The sequence below is a fragment of the Schistocerca piceifrons genome, chromosome 7 (assembly GCF_021461385.2).
Source record: "Schistocerca piceifrons isolate TAMUIC-IGC-003096 chromosome 7, iqSchPice1.1, whole genome shotgun sequence".
Taxonomy (NCBI): domain Eukaryota; kingdom Metazoa; phylum Arthropoda; class Insecta; order Orthoptera; family Acrididae; genus Schistocerca; species Schistocerca piceifrons.
In genome coordinates this window covers 513,908,633-513,931,470 of record NC_060144.1, presented here as the reverse complement: position 1 = coordinate 513,931,470, position 22,838 = coordinate 513,908,633, and the positions used below count along the sequence as shown (strand labels likewise).

Sequence of the window (22,838 nt, the reverse complement as noted above, 5' to 3'; positions counted from 1 at the left end):
AGCATAATGAAGAGAAAAGGTTACTCACTGCATTTAATAAACACCTTAAGAAGCCTACACAAAACACAACAATCACATTAAACATAAATGGAGAGGTGGCAGAACGTTTACTCAATAAGAGTGGGTCACACAAGGGTGTAGATATCGCTCAGGCTTTTTAATATACTGGGTGTCCCTCCTAAGAGTCGTCTGGCGTATTTCCTCCTATGTTTCGGCAGATATTTGGAATTTTATTTTTGCAGAGTGTAGCTGGAGTCACCCGAACAAATAACGTTTATCACGTCTTTCACGCAACGCGCAGTGCGTGCAGTAGAAGGTAACGCAGATCATTTTTCCTTCCAGTATCGTATAGTGAATATCTCTGTTGCTCTGACACTCAGATGGCTTGTTAATAACAAATTTCATAACAATAAATGTACGGTGAGTACGTGGTTAATATTCCCAGTTAGTTAAATAAATGCCTCACAGTTGTACGTATGTGAATCCAACACATAATTCTAATTACTTTTTTTGTCCCATGTATAGTTTTCGCCTGGATGAGGAATTATCCCAGAATATTATCCCGGAAGAAAATATGAAAAGTATGTTAAGTTGCTAATTTTTATATCCACAAAGTTGGCAGTTATTCTTCTGACAAAAGTAGACAAACCAGAACGTTTTATCAAGTCTCCTACATGTCTTTTCTTTCAGATTAAGTTTTCATCAATATGCACACCTAAGAATTTGTAGCTTTCTACGTTGTTTATTACTTCTTGTTGAAGTAGTAGGCTAATAGGAGGTTAGAAATCTTTGGCACTCGAAATCTGGATGCGCTACATTTTTCTTTAAGGTTCCTTTCACAAAAATAATGTTTACTATTTTATCTCTTGATGCTTCTTTGTGTGGTATGAGGGGAAGGTAGGGCATACTGACCAAGATGGTGAAAGTGGCCTTTGGATATTTTTTGCCTTGAACAGTGATGCTGCCTGCCTTGAAGTGATCAGACTATATTCCTGGTACCTCACCTGTACCTAGATTTGTACTTTTTTACTACATCAATGTTAAAACAATGTCTTTCGCCTACAAATTTAGGTCCCTGTGGTTTCTTTCTGTCAGATAGTATCATCTGTGAAGTACTAATGCCGGTATGGTGTTGCATAAGGAAAAGTGGCCACTCTACTCGTCTAAAAAAGAGGCTGAGGTGTTTACTCCATTAAGAGTTAGTTACCTCCATATTTCATGCATGATACTACAGATCATATTGACTCCAGAACCCTTTTGTACGCAAACCTGTCATTCGGAATTCTCTTCCTTTGTCACAATTTTAAACTAATTAATTTATACTATTTAAAACCTTTTCTGTTCTGTTAAACTCGGCCTAAGACAAAAATCCGATTGAAAACAGGTTTCTGTAGCTCCAGAAATCAGAACAAGAAATACTGGAAGCTCTTGTAATGGCACTGACGGCATTACTCTCATAGGTAGGGAAAATGGCCGTTATGCATATAGCTCATACACATTTTTTTCCTTTGCAAATATTTGGTGTGACGCTTTATAATAAGCAGATTAAAAGAGTGTAACAGGAAAGGTCAATAAGCATGGTTTGGTGAAAATTCAGTTTTCCTCAGAGCGGCAACTTTACACCACCTTCCGCTACGTATAGAATGGAGAACAGAAAAAAGAAAAAAATATCCATTTCAAGGCCCCCTTATTTAAAGCTTATTTGTCAAATTCCTTCTTATCTATCTACGGATCTGACAAAAGAGCCCGTAGACCATTCAACAAATTTATCAGTCAAACTCACTTTTGAGCTAGTGGGAATGGCTACAAATGCAAATAATGCATTTGTGACACGGACTCTGGCACAGTCTTTAAAGAAAAATAAGAACAAGAAGCTGGTCCAGGGAAAGATTTACAATGAAATACTACTAAAGCAAAGGTTACACTCAGAACTTGATGATTACATCTTTCTCCGAATGAACAGTGAAACTCTGAATAGGTTGTCAGAAGTTATTTCGCACCTCATTTTGAAAAATAAGACAAATATGTATAAATTTAGTCTGCTCTGCCTGGTCCTCTAACGACAGTTCGTTAAAATACCACAATTTGAGAACAAAGCCTATATTGTCCATGGAAGAACGGGGAAATTAGATTTTTTTTATTTTATTGCCCTCCCGCTTGTATGTTATGTGGATTGATCTTCTTCTTAACCTGTTCTTGCCTGATATACAGGGTGAGTCTCTTAACATTACCACTGTAAACATATCCCAAACCACAACAAGCATTGAATAACCAATTTCGCAGACCGAAAGTGAGGAGAGGGGCTGGTGGAATTGGTTAATACAAACCATTGAGAAATGCACAGAAGTATTATTTTCGACACATACTTACGTTGTTTTAAATGGAAACCTGTTATTTTTTGCACAACTGAAAATAGAAAAAATACTTAATCAATGCCGTTTCCTACATTGTAAGATGTTAATTACATCCAGAGTAATTTGCAACGTAAAGTTGACGCTTGAGTAGCTCCTCAGCAGTTCAACCGTCTGTATCGGAGAGAACCGAATTAATTAGGGGTACAAAAATAACAGTGATGTAACATAGGTACAGAAGAGACATGAACAGCTTGTTACGCCCACATGCTAACATTTTTATAGTCTTTGTCTGTGAAGAATACAATACGGCACTGATTTATTAGAAGAAAATGTACAGCAACATGAGAATGTAGTTGAACTTATAAATTCGTTTTTTGTTTACAATTACAGAATGTAAAAGAGAGTGTCCTGACATTTCAGGCCAATAAATGTTCAAAATGGTGCCCATCATTTGCTGCACACACTTGCAATCTACCGCGTAATGAATGTCTTACACGACTCAGAACATCTGGTGTAATGTTGCCACAAGTTGCCTCAATATGATGCTTCATATCCACTGGGGTTGTAGGCAAATCATGGTACACGTTCTTCTTTAACGTACCTCACAGAAAGAAGTCTAAAGGTGTAAGATCAGGAGAACGGGCTGACCAGTTTATCGTCGGCCACGTCCTATGAAACGGCCGTCGAACATTCTGTCAAGGGTGAGTCTAGTGTTCATTGCAGAATGTGCAGGAGCACCATCATGTTGATACCACATACGTCTACGAATTTCCAGCGGCACATTTTCTAGCAATTTTGGCAGCTCATTTTGTAGAAACTCGATGTATTTTTCAGCTGTTTTGGCGCCTTCAATGAAGTGAGGACCAATGAGATGGTCGCCAATTACTCCACACCACACATTTACATTCCACGGTAGCTGTCGCTCTACCTGTCGAAGCCAGCGAGGATTGTCCACGGACCAGTAATGCATGTTTCGTAATTCGCTGCACCGTGTTTAGTGAAATCTGCTTCATCAGTAAACAGGTAGAATGGCAACGCATTCTCTGTTAACGCTCATTGACAGAAATTCAAAAATGGCTCTGAGCACTATGGGACTTAACATCTGTGGTCATCAGTCCGCTACAGCTTAGAACTACTTAAACCTAACTAACCTAGGGACATCACACACATCCATGCCCGAGGCAGGATTCGAACCTGCGACCGTAGCGGTCACGCGGTTCCAGACTGTAACGCCTAGAACCGCACGGCCACCCCGGCCGGCTGACAGAAATTCACTCGATTATTAAAATCATATCCATGTAACTGCAGATGCAGCGACACATGGTACGGGCGAAATTTGTGGAGAGTGAAGTATGCGCATTACACTACTTTGACTCAATGCACTGCCTCTAGCGATGTCACGTGAACACACGTGTGGGTTCACGGCAACAGCAGCTAACACACCAACTGCACCTGCTTCTCCTGTGGTGGGTTTGTTACGGATCCGTTTGCGTGTTACGACCATACCTGTTGCATACAATTGTTTGTAGATGTTTTCAAATGTGCGGCATGTTGGATGATCTCTGTCCGGGTACCTTTCTGCATACAATCTGTAGGCTGCAGCTGCATTTTGTCTACACTGGCCATAGATGAGTATCATTCTGGCTTTTCAGAGTTAGAATAAACCATTTTCACCGTTGTTACAACACTGTACAAACTGTTGTACTTGCTACCTTCTCACGTTCCTACTGTACGTATTTCAGTTCTTACTTGTGTACAGTACACTATCAAAGACGTCCGGTACCACAGTGTACTACAGTTATTGTGGGTACAAGGACTAATCCAGCAAGCACTACATGCAGACACTGAGACAGCCAAACTCGTAAACATCGTAGTCTTCGTAAACATACCCCTACAGATCTTGTTTGTTACAACAAAAAAATGGTTCAAATGGCTCTGAGCACTATGGGACTTAACATCTGAGGTCATCAGTGCCCTAGAACTTAGAACTACTGAAAACTAACTAACCTAAGGACATCACACACATACATGCCCGAGGCAGGATTCGAACCTGCGACTGTAGCGGTCACGCGGTTCCAGAATGAAGTGCCTAGAACCGGGCGGCCGGCATGTTACAACACGCGACTGAACGTCTGACGTTTGAAACGTCAACTTTATATTACAAATTACTCCATATGTACTTAACATTTTACAATGTAACAAACGGCATTGATTAAGTATTTGTATCTATTTTCAGTTGTGATACAAATAAGAACAGATTTTCAAATAAAAAAACGTAAGTATATGTTGAAAATCATACTTCCGTGCATTTCTCAATGGTTTGTATTAACCAGTTCCACCAGCGCCTCTCCTCACTTTCGCTCTGTGGAATTGGTTATTCAATGTTTGTTGTGGTTTGGGAGGTGTTTCCAGTGGTAATGTTAGGTGACTCACCCTGTATAGCTGGGAAAGACGCAACACCTCTACCATTTAGGTAATTTCGTATTTATCCTTTCTAGTAGTTTCTATAGTTTTGCACATTCATGACACAGTGTGACAAAGTGTAGTAAAACTCTATAAACATAAGATTGCCGCGGTGGCCGAGTGGCTCTAGGCGCTTCAGTCTGGAACCACGGTGTTGCCACAGTAACAGGTTCGAATCCTGCCTCGGGCATGGATGTGTGTGATGTCCTTAGGTTAGTTAGGTTTAAGTAGTTCTAAGTTTAGGAGACTGATTACCTCAGCTGTTAAGTCCCGTAGTGCTTAGAGCCATTCGAACCATTTGATCTCTAAACATAACAAAACTCTAGCTCAACATCATCACAAACAACGACAGCCACCTTGTCGGATTTTACATCAATCAACATATGTGTCAAACACGTCTAAGACAGTCTTTCTTTGACAAACGCATCAATCGACACCATACATGGTTAAATACACTACTGGCTATTAAAATTGCTACACCACAAAGATGACGTGCTACAGACGTGAAATTTAACCGACAAGAAGAAGATGTTGTGATATGCAAATGACAAGCTTTTCAGAGCATTCACACAAGGTTGGCGCCGGTGGCGACACGTACAACGTGTTGCCACGAGGAAAGTTTCCAACCGATTTCTCATACACAAACAGCAGTTGACCGGCGTTGCCTAGTGAAAGTTTTTGTGATGCCTCATGTAAGGAGGAGAAATGCGTAACATCAGGTTTCCGACTTTGATAAAGGCCGGATTGTAGCCTATCGCGATTGCGGTTTATCGTATTGCCACATTGCTGCTCGCGTTGGTCGAGATCCAATGACTGTTAGGAGAATATGGAATCGGTGGGTTCAGGAAGGTAATACAGAACGCCGTGCTGGATCCCAAAGGCCTCGTATCACTAGCAGTCGAGATGACAGGCATCTTACCCGCATGGCTGTAACGGATCATGCAGCCACGTCTCGATCACTGAGTCAACAGATGCGGACGTTTGCAAGACAACAACCATCTGCACGAACAGTTCGACGACGTTTGCAGCAGCATGGACTATCAGCTCGGAGACCGTGGCTGCGGTTACTCTTGACGCTGCATCACAGACAAGAGCGCCTGCGATGGTGTACTCAACGACGAACCTGGGTGCACGAATGGCAAAACGTCATTTTTTCGGATGAATCCAGGTTCTGTTTACAGCATCATGATGGTCGCATCCGTGTTTGGCGACATCGCGGTGAACGCACATTGGAATCGTGTATTCGTTATCGCCATACTGGCGTACCACCCGGTGTGATGGTATGGGATGCCATTGGTTACACGTCTCGGGCACCTCTTGTTCGCATTGACGGCACTTTGAACAGTGGACGTTACATTTCAGATGTGTTACGACCCGCGGCTCTACATTCGATCCCTGCGAAACCCTACATTTAAAAAAAAAGTGGCTCTGAGCACTATGCGACTTAACTTCTGAAGTCATCAGTCGCCTAGAAAAAAAAATGGTTCAAATGCCTCTGAGCACTATGGGACTCAACATCTTAGGTCATAAGTCCCCTAGAACTTAGAACTACTTAAACCTAACTAACCTAAGGACATCACACACACCCATGCCCGAGGCAGGATTCGAACCTGCGACCCGAGCAGTCCCGCGGTTCCGGACTGCAGCGCCAGAACCGCTCGTCCACCGCGGCCGGCCAGTCGCCTAGAACTTAGAACTAATTAAACCTAACTAACCTAAGGACATCACACACATCCATGCCCGAGGCAGGATTCGAACCTGCGACCGTAGCGGTCGCTCGGTTCCATACTGTAGCGCCTAGAACCGCACGGCCACTCCGGTCGGCCCCACATTTCAGCAGGATAATGCACGACCGCATGTTGCGGGTGCTGTATGGGCCATTCTGGATACAGAAAATGTTCGACTGCTGCCCTGGCCAGCACATTCTCCAGATCTCTCACCGATTGAAAACGTCTTGTCAATGGTGGCCGAGCAACTGACTCGTCACAATACGCCAATCACTACTCTTGATGAACTGTGGTATCGTGTTGAAGCTGCATGGGCAGCTGTACCTGTACACGCTATCCAAGCAGCGTTTTAGTCAATGCCCAGGCGTATCAAGGCCGTTATTACGGCCAGAGGTGGTTGTACTGGGTATTTGATTTCTCAGGATCTATGCACTCAAAATGCGTGGAAATGTAATCAGATGTCAGTTCTAGTATAACATATTTGTCCAATGAATACCCGTTTATCATCTGCATTTCTTCTTGGTGTAGCAATTTTAGTGGCCAGTAGTGTATATAGTAAGCATACTCAAGGTTGACAAACTGTTTGATCATGTGTGGGGATCGTTGGGAGTGGCATTCTAGCACGTGGAGCTCCTGGCAACCTCGGCTCGTCTCACAATACGCTGTAAGCTGAGAGTTGCGTTTCGGCAGGTGGGGCAGCGCGGCATCGTCAGGTCGCGGTCGAGCGTGCCCAGCCTGGCGGCGGGCGACTGCGCGCTGTCGCTGTCGCTGCCCGCGGGCGGCGGGCGGGCCTCGTCGCCCGAGTGCGCCAGCAGCGGCAGCCCGCGGCTCGGCTCCTGCTCGTCGCTGGGTCCGCCCTCGTCGGCCGCCGCCTCCACGTCCGCCTCCGGCTCCGCCCCCGCCTCCGCCTCCGGCGCCGCCTCCGCGGGCACGGCGTCCGCGCTGTCCGCGGCGACGACCACCGCCGCCTCGTCGGGCTCCAACCCGGGTTCGGGTTGCGGCGGGTCGGGGTCCGGGTCGGGCGGCGGATCGTCCAGCCTCAGCCTGGCCAAGCCGCGTCTCGTCAAGCAGAAGCAGTCGCTGTGCGACGACGAGGCGCGCGAGGAGGCCGAGGAGGGCGAGGACCCCAGCGACCTGCGCGACCTCGTCAAGGCGCTGCCCGAGTTCAAGGTGGGCCACCAGCCTCTACCTGCTACCTGCCGCCTGTCTGTGCCCACCTCATACACTGTGACACCTGCCTATATTTGTATATACTATCTAATCAAAACTATTCCAGCACACCTACGCAATGTGGAGGAGGACCCGCCAATATAGAACAAGGTGGGGGGGCATTGTGCTGTCAGTAGGCAAGCAGCAACAGCACAATGGGTCAGTCAGTGACTTCGAATGTGGACCAGTCACTGTGCAACCTAACTAACAAATCCATCAGGGACATTTCAACCCTTCTAAAGCCGTGCAAGTCGACTATTGGTGGTGGGCACGCACAGGAACAACAGCTAAATGGAGATCAGGGAGACTTTGCGTACTGATGGACAGGTATCCTTGAGCATTGCAGAGGGTGGTTGTAAAAAATCGGGTAAAATCGGCAGAAAGAATCACTCGTGAGTTCCAAAGTGCAACCAGCAGTCAATCTAACACCATAGCTGTGCAGAAGAACTTAAGAAGAGTGCAGTAAAATGATCAAGCAGCTCGTCATATGAGGGGCATCTTTCTGCATTTTATGCCAAATAACACATAAGGTGATGTAAACACTGACGCTCCTGGACAGTAATATTTTGAATGATGTGTCATGCTCTACCTAGTCGTAATCCAATGGACGTGTTTGGATTTGGTGAATGCCTGTACGATGTTACCTGCCATTTCATGTGAAGTACAGACGTGGTGTTACGGTAAGATGGTGTTTTTGATGACTGGTGTGTTTTCCATACTGGGTTTACTAAAAAACTAAATAAAGAAGGGCACAATCACATTTTATATCATTCTCTTCTGTGTACAGCAGCCGAAAAGCTTGGAAATGATCACTATATCAACAATTCAGCCTGTAATAAAGTATACCTGAGAGGCAATGGTTTGCGGAAATTAACGTTCCTGATATTGATTGGCCTGCCCATAGTCTTGACCTGAACCAATGGAACACCTTTGGAATGAATCAGAAAATCAACCTCTCAAATCCACAACTCCCATGGACTTACTTTTACTTCTGAAATGTTATCGGTCAATCAGATGGGTCACATCCTCCAAATGGTGCATTATTTCTGCAAGCCGGCTTGTTAGCATCTTTAGGCAGTGCTGATGCCTAATTTGTCTTGCTAGTCTCTCGGTCCTTGTAAGGAACTCCCGTGTTTTGTTTTCACGCAGTAAAAGTGCAGTTCCAATTTTCCTGTAACTCCTGTGGTCTTCGATGCTTTTCTGGTCATCTTTTACGTACATAACTTTTGGTCTAGGGGTGACTTCTTTTCCTTGTGTTTCTGCCTACACATATTGTTCACTCCTGCAGCAGGTCTGGCCATATGGTAGTTGGCCTATGGTGGGCCTGGGGTCCCAGATCTGCAACCGTTGGGCTGGCCTTCTGCCACGACTTCTTCTAGAACAGGATCGTTGCCCTAAAGCGAAACGTCGTTTTTACCAAAAGGCTCGCCATCTATCAGGAACCTATTCCGATGCTGAGGGACGCCTGTCAGCTGAAGGCGATTGTCGGTGCTGAAATCCCTTGAAAGAGCGCTAGACCTTCATTCTTCACCCTCAGGAGCCGACTCACATGACTCTTGGTGACGTTTCCAAAGAGTGCAAGACACTCAAGAATAGGCCTGACAAACACGTAGGGGCGGCGTCGATGTCGGCTTGAACTGTGGCCTGATTCGTCACGTGCTGGGAGCCCTCTTTTACACTTCTCAATCTCACTGTGGAGCTCGGGTCTGCAGTACCCATAGGCGCCTTGCTGACGTGGTGGAGGTGGATGTGCGCTGCCAGGATACGAGTCGCGGTCCTAAGTCTCCGTGCCGCCACCGCAGGGTTCGAAACGTCGCTCATGCAGAGGAGCCACATCTAGATGGTGTGATCTAAACTGTTCGGCTGGCGTTCCGTGGCTGGGTCTTCCCACAGATTACCGTTATGATTTGAGCACGCTCAAGGATGGATCCCATTTTCCTTAGTTGGAAACCACTGTCTTTATTTGTCAGCTCATTACGCACCTAGATGTCCACAGACGCACTTCTCTGGAAGCTGGCCTTTCCGTGCGGCGCCCTCTTTATTGATGGCTGTCTCCCACGTCTTCTGGTGGACACAGAAAAATACAATCCCAGACTACGTTGGCCTGTTTCATCGGCCTGTTTCGGTTATAATTTGTGGCATACCCATTGGAGAGGCAGTGGTCCGCCACAGCTGACTTGTTTATTTCTTATCTGTGTGATGCTTGTAGTCCGTGCATCTTTCCTGTATCGTCCGAATAGGCTGCCTTAGGCACATTTTCCAGCATTGATACTGAATGCTGCCGATTCATGGTTTCTGAATCCTTGTTCGTCTTTAAGAGACTCCAATCTGTGTTTCGTCCTGAGTGGCGGGCGAAATACACATTTTACGTCATGCTTCCAGAGCTTTCCTTCAGTTTTCGCACGTGTGTTACCGACATGCGGAATAAACACTATCGAAACAGGTTTCTCTTCTTTCTCCAAAAGTTTGGCCTAGGTTCCTTCGGTTTTATGGCCCGCTTGCTCCGACGTTGGTAGTAAACACTTTTCCAAAAAACCGTCTGTAGGTGCTGTAATTCTTCGGCTAAATACTCACTGTCGGAGATTTCGCGAGATCTGTGCACTGCTGTGCTGAGGACGCCTTGTTGTTGTGATTAGGTGTGACAGCTGGAAGCAAGCAAGTGTATAAATCTGTGTGAAACTTCATGGCAGATTAAAACTATGAGCCGGACCGAAACTATAACTCGCGACCTTTGCTTTTGCGGACGAGTGCTCTACCAACAGAGCTACCCAAGCGCGACCTTCGAGCCGTCCTCACCGCCCGTGATAGGCAAAGTCCCCTCATTCGAGTCCCTGTCCGGCACATATTTTAATCATCCAGGAAGTTTCATATCAGTTCACGCTCCACTGCAGAGTGAACATTTCATTCTAATAAATCTGTATGCTTTGGTTTACGATAAATGCTGTGTCCTAGTGTGCCACCTGCATTCCTCCTTACCAGGAACTGTGGTTGTTAGTTCACTAGATTTCCATTATGAAACTGATGTTTTGGTGCAGCTAGGTCAGATGTTGCAGAAAGTCTTACAAATGCTGTAGCCCATCCACGCACAGGAAAAAGCAAGAGCGTTTTCACTGTAACCAGATCCTGAACGTACCCACAAGAACTCGAGGGTTTTCGGACTGCTGAGTCAAGGACTTCTTCAAATGCGTGCGTTAACATGTGGGCTCTCTATGTACCTTGTGTTCCATTTTCGTCTTGTTTACTCGTTTTCGTACACTTCCATTGTAAATCTTGTTTTATATCGAACCAATCCTAAGTTAATACTGTGTTACGTTGTACCAGGCTACGGCATAAAATAATGTATACTACGAATTCTCGAAACAAACTGTAATACAACATTTTCTTTGTTGAGATGCGTGTATGGACACATTCAGAAAGCCGATAAATTAAAAATAAATACATAAATAAACATGTTCGCTGCCACTGGTGACAGCTTTAAGCCCATCGCCACACCGTCGGTTCTGTTCAGAAGGAAGTTGACGTGAAAACGATTTCAAAGAGTTTCGTCACGATGGCCCCACTTCCTCTCCAATAAAAAAGGAAGAACAAAGTTTAAAGTCCAGTCGCCGTCGAGGTAAACAGAGACGGTTTCTCTCATACGGAGTTAAGAGACTCTCTCAGAGGTCACTTTCCCTTGAGTTCCAGAGAAATGTTGAAACGCTTCTCTCGCCCGTCCTGCGAGATTCGGTGCGTCGTGCAGAAGCTACGATTTCCTGTCTGCGGGAATTTCCCGCAAAGTGCTGCGTAAAACGCGTGTGAGACCGCAGTCCCCACTCGCACAACGCAAACATGCCAGACCGTATTCCGAGGGTGCGGGCAACGCAGGGCCGCTGCGGGCACCACCTGCAACAAACGTTTGCGTGCTTCGGGAAGAGTCTGTCCTGCATGCCGCAGCGATTGCTTGGTTGGACTAGTGGGGAAAGTCCAACTGACAAGGGAAACTCCCCATAGCACCCCCTCCTCTCCCCCCCCCCTCCCCCCACTGAGATGCCACGCGGGGTAGCTGCGCAGTCTATGGGCGCCTTGCCACGGTTCGCGCGGCTGCCCCCCGTCGGAGGTTCGGATCCTCCCTCGGGCATGGGTGTGCGTGTTGTCCTTATCGTAAGTTAATTTAAGTTGGATTAAGTAGTGTGTAAGTCTAGGGACCGACGACCTCAGCAGTTTGGTCTCATAGGAACTTACCACCACCACCCTCAGATTTAGCCATAAAATGGCGCAGTGAATAGCCCGTAAAAAAACTGAACACAGATCAACCACGAAAACAGGAAGAAGGTGTACTGAACTGTGAAAAAAGAAGCAGCATAAAAACAGTGAACGGTCCAAGCTGAAGACGTACAACGTGGAGCATACTGGGAAGACCACTGTGCCGTGGTTGCCTGGTCACGGTGTTGGACTGTAAAGCGCTAGATCCGTGTTCAGATCTTCTTCATTCCACTTTTTTCACAAAATTATGAATTATCCATTTGGTCATTGACATGTCTGCTCTCCTTCTGTTGTCATGGCAATTATCGTATTATAAATTGATTGTAGAACATGATTCATGTGACACGAATATTTTATCGTCGCAGGTAAACGTGATGAATAGTGAGAGCAGGCGAGATGCCGCACAGACCTCTCACAGAGCAACAGCAAATAAATAGGTGTGAACTATGGGAGATTTCTAATAAAAATAAAAGGTGTGATGGTCCTCAACTACGTACCCTCCGACTCAGAGCTGAAATATTAAAAGTTTTGGCTGGTTTCGTTGTCTAGGGGCTGGGATACGTAGTTGCCACATTACAAGCCAAATACTGCTGAGTCTACAGTATACAATATGAATACACACATGAATGCGGCTTTTCGCGGATGATGCTGTAGTATACAGAGAAGTTGCAGCATTAGAAAATTGTAGTGAAATGCAGGAAGATCTGTAGCGGATAGGCACTTGGTGCAGGGAATGGCAACTGACCCTTAACATAGACAAATGTAATGTATTGCAAATACATAGAAAGAAGGATCCTTTCTTGTATGATTATATGATAGCGGAACAAACACTGTTAGCAGTTACTTCTGTAACATATCTGGGAGTGTGCGTGCGGAACGATTTGAAGTGGAATGATCGTATAAAATTAATTGTTGGTAAGGCGGCTACCAGGTTGAGATTCATTGGGAGAGTCCTTAGAAAATGTAGTCCATCAACAAAGGAGGTGGCTTACAAAACGCTCGTTCAACCTATACTTGAGTATTGCTCATCAGTGTGGGATCCGTACCAGATCGGGTTGACGGAGGAGATAGAGAAGATTCAAAGAAGAGCGGCGCGTTTCGTCACAGGGTTATTTGGTAAGTGTGATAGCGTTACGGAGATGTTTAGCAAACTCAAGTGGCAGACTCTGCAAGAGAGGCGCTCTGCATCGCGGTGTAGCTTGCTGTCCAGGTTTCGAGAGGGTGCGTTTCTGGATGAGGTATCTAATATATTGATTCCCCCTACTTATACCTCCCGAGGAGATCACGAATGTAAAATTAGAGAGATTCGAGCGCGCACGGAGGCTTTCCGGCAGTCGTTCTTCCCGCGAACCATACGCGACTGGAACAGAAAAGGGAGGTAATGACAGTGGCACGTAAAGCGCTTCCGCCACACACCGTTTGGTGGCTTGTGGAGTATAAATGTAGATGTATATGTAGATGTAGAATCGAATGGTCGAAGTTTCTTATCACTCGGCAATTGTGAAGTAATATACAAATTTATAACTGAAAGACTGCAATTAAATAAAACCTGCAGGTACTATTTTAACAACTTTAAATGATGAATACGATAGCAGAAGTTCTTTTGAGAATGCGGTATATTTCTGCAAAACACTTATTGGTGTCGATAGTCCAGCAATTAAATAAAATATAAGTTGAGTAAAAGGGAAACAATAGATTCATACTGCACGTAACTAGTTGTGAACGACAACATAGCTCGTGAGATATTCACTTCTAAACGCACACTACGTGTTCACTGTAGAAGCGACGGAAATCTCACAAGTTCACAAGTCGGCACTCCGAAGTACCGGGTGATCAAAAAGTCAGTATAAACTTTAAAACTGAATAAATCACGGAATAATGTATATAGAGAGGTACAAATTGACATATATGCTTGGAATGACATGGGGTTTTATTAGAACCAAAAAAATACAAAAGTTCAAAAAATATCCGACAGATGGCGCTTCATTTGATCAGAATAGCAATAATTAGCATAACAAAGTAAGAAAAAGCAAACATGATGTTCTTTACAGGAAATGCTCAATATGTCCACCATCATTCCTCAACAAAAGCTGTAGTCGAGGAATAATGTTGTGAACAGCACTGTAAAGCATGTCTGGAGCTATGGTGAGGCATTGGCGTCGGATGTTGTCTTTCAGCATCCCTAGAGATGTCGGTCGATCACGATACACTTGAGACTTCAGGTAACCCCAAAGCCTGGGGACCTGGGAGGCCAAGCATGACGACAGTGGCGACTGAGCACACGATCATTACCAAACGACGCGCGCAAGAGATCTTTCACGCGTCTGGCAATATCGGGTGGAGCGCCATCCTGCATAAACATCGTACGTTCCAGCAGGTGTTGATCAGCCAGGCTGGGGATGATGCGATTCTGTAACATATAGGTGCACCTCTCACCCGTCACGGTAGCAGTTACAAAACCAGAATCACGCATTTCCTCGAAGAAAAAAGGCCCGATAACGGTAAATGTGGCAAATCCAACCCACAACGTGACTCTCTAGTCGTGCAATGGAGTTTCCACGACAGTTCTAGGATTTTCGGTAGCCCAAATTCTGCCGTTGTGGGCGTTGACAGACCCTCGGAGCGTGAAATGAGCTTCGTCGGTCCACAACACGTTACTCAACCAATCGTCATCTTCCGCCATCTTTTGAAACGCCCACACCGCAAATGCCCTCCGCTTCACTAAATCGCCAGGTAACAGTTCATTATGCCGATGGATTTTGTACGGATACCATCGCAGGGTACGCCTCAGTGCCAACCAAACAGTAGTGTATGGAATGCCGGTGCGACAAGCGACTGCACGAGCGCTGACTTCCCCGTGCATAGACGAACCCGCTACAGTCTCCATTTCTTCCTGAACTGTCTCAGCAGCATTACGCCTTGTGCTCGGTCAGCCACTACGGGGTCTATCGTCTAACCAACCCGTGGCTTCGAACTTCGAAATCATTCTCGCCACAGCTGCATTTGGCAACGGACCTTTACCCGTTCGAATCCCCTTCCTATGGCGATAGGATCGTAACGCTGAACTAGCACATTCCCCATTCCGATAATATAGCTTCACCAAAAGCGCCTTTTCAGGTAACATCAACATGCTGCGACTGCTGGCGCATCTGATTCTCTCTCTCATTACAGCTCCTTTTATACTGACGTTTTGCTGTCCAGCGCCATCTGTCGGACATTTTGTGAACTCTGTTTTTTTTTTTTTTTTTGTTATAATAAAACCCCATATCATTCCAAGTATGTGTGTCACTTTGTACCTCTCTATCTACATTATTCCGGGGTTTATTAAGTTTTCAAATTTATACTGACTTTTTGATCACCCAGTATTTCTATCTGTCTGCTCCACTCTCCACATAGTTCCTGCGACCGACCATCGCTGCTCCAGGTCCAGCACTCCTCGTGTCCTGTGTCGTCCTCCCCTGTCCTCTCTCGAAACGATGCTCTCCTCCCACTTTCATCCAATCTCCCCATTCACGAGCGCTGTGATTGGCTAGAGCGCTCCTGCCATATCTTCAAGCCAACGCACATTCACAAACATAATGAAACACATTTGAAATATTGGATTTACATTTAAATAACTTGAAATTAAACAAATATTCCTACGGCTGCACCATAAACACGCTCTAACACACATTATTAAACACATAAACAAATTAAATAAACATATATTAAAGGGATAGCAACAAAACGTAGGCCAGTCGCCTAATGTCTCTGTGCTTTCTAAACCGGTGTAAACATTTAACCAATTTCTTCATGAATAGTACACTCCTGGAAATGGAAAAAAGAACACATTGACACCGGTGTGTCAGACCCACCATACTTGCTCCGGACACTGCGAAAGGGCTGTACAAGCAATGATCACACGCACGGCACAGCGGACACACCAGGAACCGCGGTGTTGGCCGTCGAATGGCGCTAGCTGCGCAGCATTTGTGCACCGCCGCCGTCAGTGTCAGCCAGTTTGCCGTGGCATACGGAGCTCCATCGCAGTCTTTAACACTGGTAGCATGCCGCGACAGCGTGGACGTGAACCGTATGTGCAATTGACGGACTTTGAGCGAGGGCGTATAGTGGGGATGCGGGAGGCCGGGTGGACGTACCGCCGAATTGCTCAACACGTTGGGCGTGAGGTCTCCACAGTACATCGATGTTGTCGCCAGTGGTCGGCGGAAGGTGCACGTGCCCGTCGACCTGGGACCGGACCGTAGCGACGCACGGATGCACGCCAAGACCGTAGGATCCTACGCAGTGCCGTAGGGGACCGCACCGCCACTTCCCAGCAAATTAGGGACACTGTTGCTCCTGGGGTATCGGCGAGGACCATTCGCAACCGTCTCCATGAAGCTGGGCTACGGTCCCGCACACCGTTAGGCCGTCTTCCGCTTACGCCCCAACATCGTGCAGCCCGCCTCCAGTGGTGTCGCGACAGGCGTGAATGGAGGGACGAATGGAGACGTGTCGTCTTCAGCGATGAGAGTCGCTTCTGCCTTGGTGCCAATGATGGTCGTATGCGTGTTTGGCGCCGTGCAGGTGAGCGCCACAATCAGGACTGCATACGACCGAGGCACACAGGGCCAACACCCGGCATCATGGTGTGGGGAGCGATCTCCTACACTGGCCGTACACCACTGGTGATCGTCGAGGGGACACTGAATAGTGCACGGTACATCCAAACCGTCATCGAACCCATCGTTCTACCATTCCTAGACCGGCAAGGGAACTTGCTGTTCCAACAGGACAATGCACGTCCGCATGTATCCCGTGCCACCCAACGTGCTCTAGAAGGTGTAAGTCAACTACCCTGGCCAGCAAGATCTGCGGATCTGTCCCCCATTGAGCATGTTTGGGACTGGATGAAGCGTCGTCTCACGCGGTCTGCACGTCCAGCACGAACGCTGGTCCAACTGAGGCGCCAGGTGGAAATGGCATGGCAAGCCGTTCCACAGGACTACATCCAGCATCTCTACGATCGTCTCCATGGGAGAATAGCAGCCTGCATTGCTGCGAAATGTGGATATACACTGTACTAGTGCCGACATTGTGCATGCTCTGTTGCCTGTGTCTATGTGCCTGTGGTTCTGTCAGTGTGATCATGTGATGTATCTGACCCCTGGAATGTGTCAATAAAGTTTCCCCTTCCTGGGACAATGAATTCACGGTGTTCTTATTTCAATTTCCAGGAGTGTAGTTCCTGCGACCGACCATCGCTGCTCCAGGTCCAGCACTCCTCGTGTCCTGTGTCGTCCTCCCCTGTCCTCTCTCGAAACGATGCTCTCCTCCCACTTTCATCCAATCTCCCCATTCACGAGCGCTGTGATTGGCTAGAGCGCTCCTGCCATATCTTCAAGCCAACACACATTCACAAACATAATGAAACACATTTGAAATATTGGATTTACATTTAAATAACTTGAAATTAAACAAATATTCCTACGGCTGCACCATAAACACGCTCTAACACACATTATTAAACACACAAACAAATTAAATAAACATATATTAAAGGAATAGCAACAAAACGTAAGCCAGTCGCCTAATGTCTCTGTGCTTTCTAAACCGGTGTAAACATTTAACCAATTTCTTCATGAATAGTATATATCGGATATAAACAAAGACATAGATGAATAAAAAGCATGCTGCTACCGTTTTTTCATGTAACTGTGGAGTACTTATGGCCTGATGCAATCGATAGTAATCGGCAACTTTGATCTCCAATAACTCATGTATTATTCAAGTTACGTGCCTGTAATTTATACCAATTTAGGTTTACACTAATAGCTTTCCAGATACTAAACTTTAAAGTAGTAAAGATATTGAAAATCTGATTACACCATCAGAATCTCGTGCAAATAATGGTAACGTACATTATTCTTCTTGAGGTATAATGATTCATCTGGCTGCTATTAATTTCTATACGAACTGTGAAATGTCTGCTGTCTCTCACGGCGTAACTCTTTCATCTACACAGCGTCTCGAAGGAATTACCAACCACGTGGTCCGGCCGTTGTGCGGCATCACGCGCTTGCTAACGAGCAGCGCCTTGCCGAGCGGTCAGAGCAGTGGCCGCCAACTCTGAACTTAAAACACTTACAGGGCGCCACAACTCGCCCGCTACCCCAGAACTATGTTACAACAAATTCAAGAATCAAAACTTCCAAAACGGAACGCAAAAGTCGTAACGTGTGGTACTTATGTGGAATAAATACACTCCTGGAAATTGAAATAAGAACACCGTGAATTCATTTTCCCAGGAAGGGGAAACTTTATTGACACATTCCTGGGGTCAGATACATCACATGATCACACTGACAGAACCACAGGCACATAGACACAGGCAACAGAGCATGCACAATGTCGGCACTAGTACAGTGTATATCCACATTTCGCAGCAATGCAGGCTGCTATTCTCCCATGGAGACGATCGTAGAGATGCTGGATGTAGTCCTGTGGAACGGCTTGCCTTGCCATTTCCACCTGGCGCCTCAGTTGGGCCAGCGTTCGTGCTGGACGTGCAGACCGCGTGAGACGACGCTTCATCCAGTCCCAAACATGCTCAATGGGGGACAGATCCGGAGATCTTGCTGGCCAGGGTAGTTGACTTACACCTTCTAGAGCACGTTGGGTGGCACGGGATACATGCGGACGTGCATTGTCCTGTTGGAACAGCAAGTTCCCTTGCCGGTCTAGGAATGGTAGAACGATGGGTTCGATGACGGTTTGGATGTACCGTGCACTATTCAGTGTCCCCTCGACGATCACCAGTGGTGTACGGCCAGTGTAGGAGATCGCTCTCCACACCATGATGCCGGGTGTTGGCCCTGTGTGCCTAGGTCGTATGCAGTCCTGATTGTGGCGCTCACCTGCACGGCGCCAAACACGCATACGACCATCATTGGCACCAAGGCAGAAGCGACTCTCATCGCTGAAGACGACACGTCTCCATTCGTCCCTCCATTCACGCCTGTCGCGACACCACTGGAGGCGGGCTGCACGATGTTGGGGCGTGAGCGGAAGACGGCCTAACGGTGTGCGGGACCGTAGCCCAGCTTCATGGAGACGGTTGCGAATGGTCCTCGCCGATACCCCAGGAGCAACAGTGTCCCTAATTTGCTGGGAAGTGGCGGTGCGGACCCCTACGGCACTGCGTAGGATCCTACGGTCTTGGCGTGCATCCGTGCGTCGCTGCGGTCCGGTCCCAGGTCGACGGGCACGTGCACCTTCCGCCGACCACTGGCGACAACATCGATGTACTGTGGAGACCTCACGCCCCACGTGTTGAGCAATTCGGCGGTACGTCCACCCGGCCTCCCGCATGCCCACTATACGCCCTCGCTCAAAGTCCGTCAACTGCACATACGGTTCACGTCCACGCTGTCGCGGCATGCTACCAGTGTTAAAGACTGCGATGGAGCTCCGTATGCCACGGCAAACAGGCTGACACTGACGGCGGCGGTGCACAAATGCTGCGCAGCTAGCGCCATTCGACGGCCAACACCGCGGTTCCTGGTGTGTCCGCTGTGCCGTGCGTGTGATCATTGCTTGTACAGCCCTCTCGCAGTGTCCGGAGCATGTATGGTGGGTCTGACACACCGGTGTCAATGTGTTCTTTTTTTCCATTTCCAGGAGTGTAGGAGGTACGAACGTCTGGATGGCCCTTTCTTACTCCTCGCTGTTGCAAACGGATGTTACACCACGACACAGACATAAATTTGAATACAGCGAACAGATACGACAGTGACTGGGCGGACAGACCATAGTTATGTGAAAAATAAAATATGGGGCACGAGGGAGATTTGAACACGGATATTCCACTTCGCATTAGTGCCGTGCGTATTAGTATTCACTAGATGTTGCACATCTTGAGCTTAGTCTGGTCACTAGTTCTATTTTGCTTCTTTCCTCGCTGTCCATTGCATTTTCTTCTTGTTTTTCTGCTTGATCTGTGTTCAGTTTTTGACGGGCTATACATGGGGCCATCTTACCATTAAATCTGCGGTTGGGGGCGGTGGACGCGGTCCAATGGGGAGTTTCCCTTGCGAGCAGCAGCGCTTAGGTGATAGCTGCAGTGTTTCTTTCGCGCGCATGAGCAGCGTCTGAGAATGAGCAGCTCACCGAGTTGGTACCAAAACAGCATATTTTGTGGAACATGGCTGACGCCGAGTGGAGAAATGCAAAAGGAGTTCATTTGGACAGAAATCAGAAGAAAAATGAATGAAACCTCTAAGGAGAATGAAACCTGTAAGAAGAATTGTCTTTGACTACGTCCAGTGTAACATATTTGCAAATATGTTTGTACTCAGCCTTTAACCACAGTTCTAATTAGTTGGATGTTATTGTTACAGTGACCAATACTGTGAACGACGATTAAAGTTCGGCCCGCTACTCACAGTGAATCCCTCAGCTTTGGCGTAACCGCCTACACCTACCAAGGGTATCATGTTGTCCATGGTCAGCTCGTTACTTTCTGATACGTCTGCATTGTAACGCAGTGGGAACTGGCATTCCTCCGCATCGTCGAGCAAATATTTTGCTACTAAAATGTTATACGCTCGTGCTTCTTCACGATGTAAGAACATTTGTGTGCCTGCTTTGCCCTTCCTGAGCACTCTTCCAATAGTGTAGAGTCTTCCTCCACTTGCCTAACTCCCGTACACTGTCGGAGGGCCAAAATTAACAGGTTTTTAGATCGATCACTGCGCTGCATGTTTTGCCTTTGCTGCCTCCGCTATCATTGTCGCCCCGCACTGCACCGCGTCTACAGTAATAAAATGTTCATCCCTATAATAGTAAAATGTTCCTCGCAGCGTGCTGCAAACTCGTGTCACGCCAATGAACCATACAGTACTGCTGTCGTCTAAGGGAAACATAGCACCCACCGACGTCCAACAAACTGAAAAAATAAATTCGCACCTGTCCGAAACTTCTTGTCGCTTTGACCCCCGTATAAAGTGTAAAGTGAAAATTTTTTGTCGCTTACTACGTTTCGGATGTTGTTATTGATAAAAATTCTGCGTCATACGTGAAATTTTAAGTTATTACTTAACTGTTACCGACTCTAGTGACCAGGTCTGCACAGGTTGTCGACATGTACTAGTGAAAGTAACTACACAATTATAGTTTAGGAGACAAGAAGAGATAAATATTAAGCAGCCGGAAAAAGCAACTTTTCTTACAGCGTAAATATTTTTCTACTTCAATAGCAGAAAATTTTCATGTCAGAAGATAGTTCTCGTATCACTCGTTTAATTCTCAGCACAACTACAGTATTAAAACCACTTTCAATAAGAGTCGCCAGTTCCCCTTTGATCCGCGACACGGGAATAAATTGTCACTACTACAGCACCAGTAATAAATATCCTGTAGAAATCTAATTACTTTCGTGGAGGTTCCGAGGTCCGACAAATCGAATGCTAAACGACATTCCGAACTCATTATACCCCAACTTCATCTGGCTCATGGCTTTTTTACTGGCCTTTATCCCACATCTTCTCGGGGTCGGCACGTTAAATGGATTTGGCAATGTAAGTGCTCGAGGGTTGTCTCATGCCCTTCCTGTCGCCATCTCCCCCTCCCCCACCCACACCAGCTCCTACTCAACCCTCCCGCAGAGTAAGCAGCGACCACAATCCACTACAAGGATTACCGAAATACCCACAGAGCACACAAGTAAACAAAGGTGCCTTTGGGTTGCGCGAGGTGTGTCAAGCTTCCCTGTCCCTTAGGGTACCCCATAACCGCTGAAGTGCTGGTCGCTCCAAGCAACAGGTGCGACACAATGCACAGGGAATGAAATTTCATGTCAACAAAATCGTTTCACGTAGATGAAGCAAAGCCACATCCGCCTCTTAGCTATTTTCTCAATAAAACTTTTAGTTATCGCGAAAAATATAAAAACTACTAGTTTGGGATTCGCGCGTGTTCTCCGTTATGCAGTCTTTCACATTCGACTTTGAGGAAACTATTCGGCAAGAAAATATTATTTTTCCGCATCTTGTAGCAACATATTGTAGCTTGATAATGAACTTGTTTTCTTTTCATTATTGTCCATAGCTAGTGTGATACTTAAAATACAAAACTGCACATATTTTGAAAACTCTGGAGTGAAAAATGTAGTCGCTGGACAGTTTAAGTGTGGTGGGTGTTAGAACATAGGTTGCTGCACATAAAATATAGTTAACATAACGAAATTGTTTTTAACGGTGGATGGAAAGTCGTATTTCTTTTCATTCTCGAGAAAATACGTAAGATGTGTTTGAGATCGTGAGATCGTGGCTATTGCAGCCTGCTACGTCGAGTGCGGAGTTGCCTCGTATTTCTGTTCTTCGTATGCTGCCGGCACAAATCGAGGCTGGCAATGAAAGAAAAACGTGTTCGCTAATTTCTGCAGAACCTGTTCAGTTTACAACTGCCCTGTTAGCTGAGCGCGTTGCAAATTGTTGACATGTGCTGTTAGTTGTTCTGAATGACGCGCGAGTGATGTATCTGCGCACAGTCAAAATGTAATAGGGTTGCTGAACTGTACTTGGTACAAGTACAGCAAACAGAACAAACGTACATTCTTTTAACATAAGTCTACGGGAAAAACAATCGAAATGAACGATAGGAAAGCCGGCCGGAGTGGCCGAGCGGTTCTAGGCGCTTCAATCTGGAAACACGCGGCCGCTACGGTCGGAGGTTCGAATCCTGCCTCGGGTATGGATGTGTGTGATGTCCTTAGGTTAGTTAGGTTTAAGTAGTTCCAAGTTCTAGGGAACTGATGACCTCCACTGTTAAGTCCCATAATGCTCAGAGCCATTTTTTGAAC

General features: G+C 46.4%; 1 protein-coding gene across 1 annotated transcript in view; it reads left to right on the top strand.

Annotated features, from left to right (window-relative positions):
- The window catches only part of LOC124709057, a 205,149-nt gene that overhangs the window by 73,041 nt on the left and 109,270 nt on the right, over positions 1 to 22,838 (top strand). The window contains exons 9-10 of the mRNA XM_047240705.1: positions 7,235 to 7,338; positions 7,588 to 7,714. Of these exons, the coding sequence (XP_047096661.1) occupies positions 7,235 to 7,338; positions 7,588 to 7,714 (231 nt within the window). The remainder of the gene's footprint in view (positions 1 to 7,234; positions 7,339 to 7,587; positions 7,715 to 22,838) is intronic.